This window comes from Sinocyclocheilus anshuiensis, unplaced genomic scaffold (genome assembly GCF_001515605.1).
Source record: "Sinocyclocheilus anshuiensis isolate Anshui unplaced genomic scaffold, SAMN03320099.WGS_v1.1 scaffold1558, whole genome shotgun sequence".
In the NCBI taxonomy this organism is placed as follows: domain Eukaryota; kingdom Metazoa; phylum Chordata; class Actinopteri; order Cypriniformes; family Cyprinidae; genus Sinocyclocheilus; species Sinocyclocheilus anshuiensis.
In genome coordinates, this window is record NW_015542412.1 from 27,730 (window position 1) to 31,305 (window position 3,576).

The 3,576-nt window shown below is 36.7% G+C and overlaps 1 protein-coding gene across 4 annotated transcripts in view; it reads right to left on the reverse strand.

Moving 5' to 3' along the window:
* The window catches only part of rilpl2 (Rab interacting lysosomal protein-like 2), a 9,319-nt gene that overhangs the window by 4,875 nt on the left and 868 nt on the right, over positions 1 to 3,576 (reverse strand). For 2 of the 4 annotated variants that reach the window (XM_016492788.1, XM_016492786.1), the window contains exons 2-3: positions 2,425 to 2,573; positions 2,029 to 2,148 (exon numbers count right to left, since the gene is read on the reverse strand). In XM_016492788.1, the coding sequence (XP_016348274.1) occupies positions 2,029 to 2,148; positions 2,425 to 2,573 (269 nt within the window). Of the gene's footprint in view, positions 1 to 2,028; positions 2,149 to 2,424; positions 2,577 to 3,576 lie in introns of all 4 variants that reach the window. The other 2 variants (XM_016492787.1, XM_016492785.1) reach the window with 1 other exon arrangement.

The window sequence follows — 3,576 nt, forward strand, 5'->3', positions numbered from 1 at the left end:
TGTGGGGCAGCATTGACAAGTTTCTTTTCTCCTGGATGTGTGAGCTGCGCGATCTCTGATATGTGTGTGTGTGTGTCAGTAAGCAGCACATTAATATAGAACGGTAATTAAAGGCTCTAATGCACACCAGTATATGTGTGTGTATTGCAGGAGCTAGACGACGAATGATGATGTGTGACGTATAGTAGTGGTGTCTCAATTCTTTGGGGAATATTTTCACCCCTACCCCTGCACACTCTGTTTCAAGGGACAAGGGGAAGGGGTATAAAATAGAATTGGGATTGGGCCTTAATCACTGTTATAATATCAGAGGTGAAAACTGGCAGAACGGTAAGTTATTGAACTAATCTTCATTTTCGTGGTATCCCACGGGCAAAAAAGAAAAAAAAAAACGTGGCAGCAGAAAAAAAAACAAAACATAAAAACATAATTCAAGCAGGTAAAGCTTCAAGTGTAAAAGGTTCATGGGTGTAGGCTACATGACTTTACAAACATTTGACATATTCAATAAATATCATTCAGTGTCTATTTCAATGTGCAGTGGCTTTTTCCACATAGTCTAATGCTCTTTTCACAATTAAATGTTCTCTAATCCAACATACATTTCTTAATTAGGGTAATGAAATAAACATTTGACCTCTATTCAGCCAACAGCAAGAAGGCAGAGACTCGTAAAATGGGGGGAGAACCTGCACCAGCACCACTGACAGATGAAGAGAAGATGGCCACAATACCAATATTAAAATCGAACAGGGAAAAGAAGAAGTGTTGCTTTGTATTTGTAGGCAATAAAGATGACTAAATTAATTGTGAATAATTTGTGTTTATTTAACAGCTGTGGTGGTGGTTACAGCATATATCTCGCACTACCCTTCCATCTGGCATCCTTCCATTCAATACAGTAATCGGTTTCATTTTCGGAAGGTGCGATGGTGAGAATATGTGTGCAATCAATGCATCCAACCACACTGGAAAACCTAAAGGAAATTCTAATTATTAGGTTACTTCCAGAGGTCGCAGCAAGATGTTATCAAGTGAACGTCATTTAAAAGTGTTACCGCTCTAATAAACTTTGCATGTGGATATGGCAAAATAAAATCAAATCCTGATGTAGGCCTAAATGTAACTCCCCGCAAATTAATGCAGCCTCCTCATCTACAGGATCCTGTGTAAAAGACATGCCATTTTTTGTCACATTTACAGTGTCTGCATGATGAAAATGAAAGTGGTGCAGTGAGAAAAAATTATCTTGCTTGCATTTGCATTAAGATTATTTTTCTTACCCCACTGGCAGATCATTTTACTTGTTTCTCCCAGGAAACAAGACTAAATATCGTATTATATATATCCCTTTACTGGGGTTAACAAACTCTGATTTTCCAACAAAACCCGCTTTCTGGAATACACCCCAGATAAGTTTAGGTGAGGTGCTTGAGTGAATTTAAGCAAGCATATGTTGTTCAGATCCTTTCCCCTTCCTTTTGTCCCCATCAAAACTTTGACAGTTTACGTCTGCATGATGAAAATGAAAGTGGTGCAGTGAGAAAAAATGATCTTGCTTGCATTTGCATTAAGATTATTTTTCTTACCCCACTGGCAGATCATTTTACTTGTTTCTCCCAGGAAACAAGACTAAATATCGTATTATATATATTTTTATACATAAAATGCATCTTGATTTAAGAATTTTTAGATATTTATAGGCTACTTGAAATAAGGCAAAAAATCTCAGCAATAAAAGCATTTTTGCTGCATGAATGCATAAATGAATGAGGTATTTAAACATCGCTTACGCTTTAAAAAGGGGGAGGAGACCAAATGAAACTCTGGGTTTACTGAAGGAAACCTGCTCCCGACCAAGTTAGGTTCACACTATGGTAACTTACCGAGAGGTTTAGTTTTGTCTTATATTGGAACCAAAAACTCTGAATTTACCTTTTCTGTGGTTAGCAGACTCCCACTTTCTGAAATACACCCCTGAAATTGCACAAAGCTCTGACAAAGACAAAACTATTTAAAAGCACTCACAGTTTCTGAATGGTGCTCTTCTCTTTGTGCTCCTCTATAATGGTGGAGGGTGCAGGTTCTGACTGAGGAAGGGTCTCCAGGTTTACTTCCACCATCTTCTGTTCGGAGCCCAGGACTCCACTGCAAGCACAGTAGATGCTAAATTTGACTGAGACCACCACACATATCAAATGAATTATTGCATGATGTCATTTCTCTCAGAATTGTTTTATTTGCTGTTGAGATTAGGACAAACCAGCACACAAGTCAAAAATTGTCCTGTTTTTTGCACCAATTTAGAACAGAACGCACTGTATCATGGAATAACTCAAACACAGCAGTTTACTAATCTATAGTAACTAAAAGAGACATAAGGTGAGTTAGCAGCACTGAAACCAGTTTTTTTTTATTTTTTACCTCTTGTAGAGTTGTAGTTCCTCTTGGGCCACCAACAGCTGGGCTTTAAGTTTGTTTCTCTCTTGCAGAACCTCCTTTAACTCCTGCATGGTGAATCGTGGTCGGTTTGGGTCTTTTAAGTCCACAACTAGTTTGTTTGGACCAACAGTCTGCTTTAAAAGAATAAAATATTATATATTGCCCAAAGTATAAATAAATGTTTGCACAAACTAGAAATAGACTCTGGCCTTCTAATCAAGAAACATTTGCTGTTAAGATTTTAAATAAGTCAAATATTAAGTCTTACTTGTTACATAGCTACAAGATTAAGACCATTAACATGCATTAAGAAAATAAATAGGGTTCAATTTCATGATTTTTGATTTCATGCCAACTTTAACTCTATAGATGACTTTTTGGGGTTCCCACTTTGAGTTCCGCTCATAAGCAATATACAAAATTCAAAGGAATATATTGATGGCATTTTACCACTCATTCCTCCTTTTTTATTTATAAAAAAGCACAAATCTGGGTTAGAATGAGGCATTTAGAATGGAAGTAAACAGATCCAATCCTTAAACATGGAAATACTTACTCCGTTTCAACAGAACCACAACAATAAACCCTAAAACGACTGTAAAAATAATGATTTAACCAGCTTTACAGTTCAAGTAATACAAAAGTTTTAACAGAACAACTGATGCAAGTGTTGCTAAGTTTCACATTTGTGTTTTTAAAGGAATTGTTAACCCCAAAATGATGTTAATTGGTGGACTGGAGTGGTGTGGATTATTGTAATGTTTTTATCAGCTGTTTTGAAGGCACCCATTCATTGCAGAGGATCCATTGGTGAGCAAATGATGCAATGCTAAATTTCTCCAAATCTGTTCTGATGAAGAAATAAACTCTTCTACATCTTAGATGGCGTGAGGGGGGAGTAAAATTTTCTCCCCCCTGAAATGAAAATCAAATTTTCATTTTTGGGTGAACTATTCCTTTAAGGTCTCCAAAATTGGCCCTACTCACCTCCACTGTAGATTTTTTAAAAGTTGGATGTAAAAAAAAAAAAAAAAGAGTGATAATCAACATTATGCTGTCGACTGAGCTTAAAGGGATAGTTCACCCAAAAATGAAAATGTGATGTTTATCTGCTTACCCCCAGGGCATCCAAGA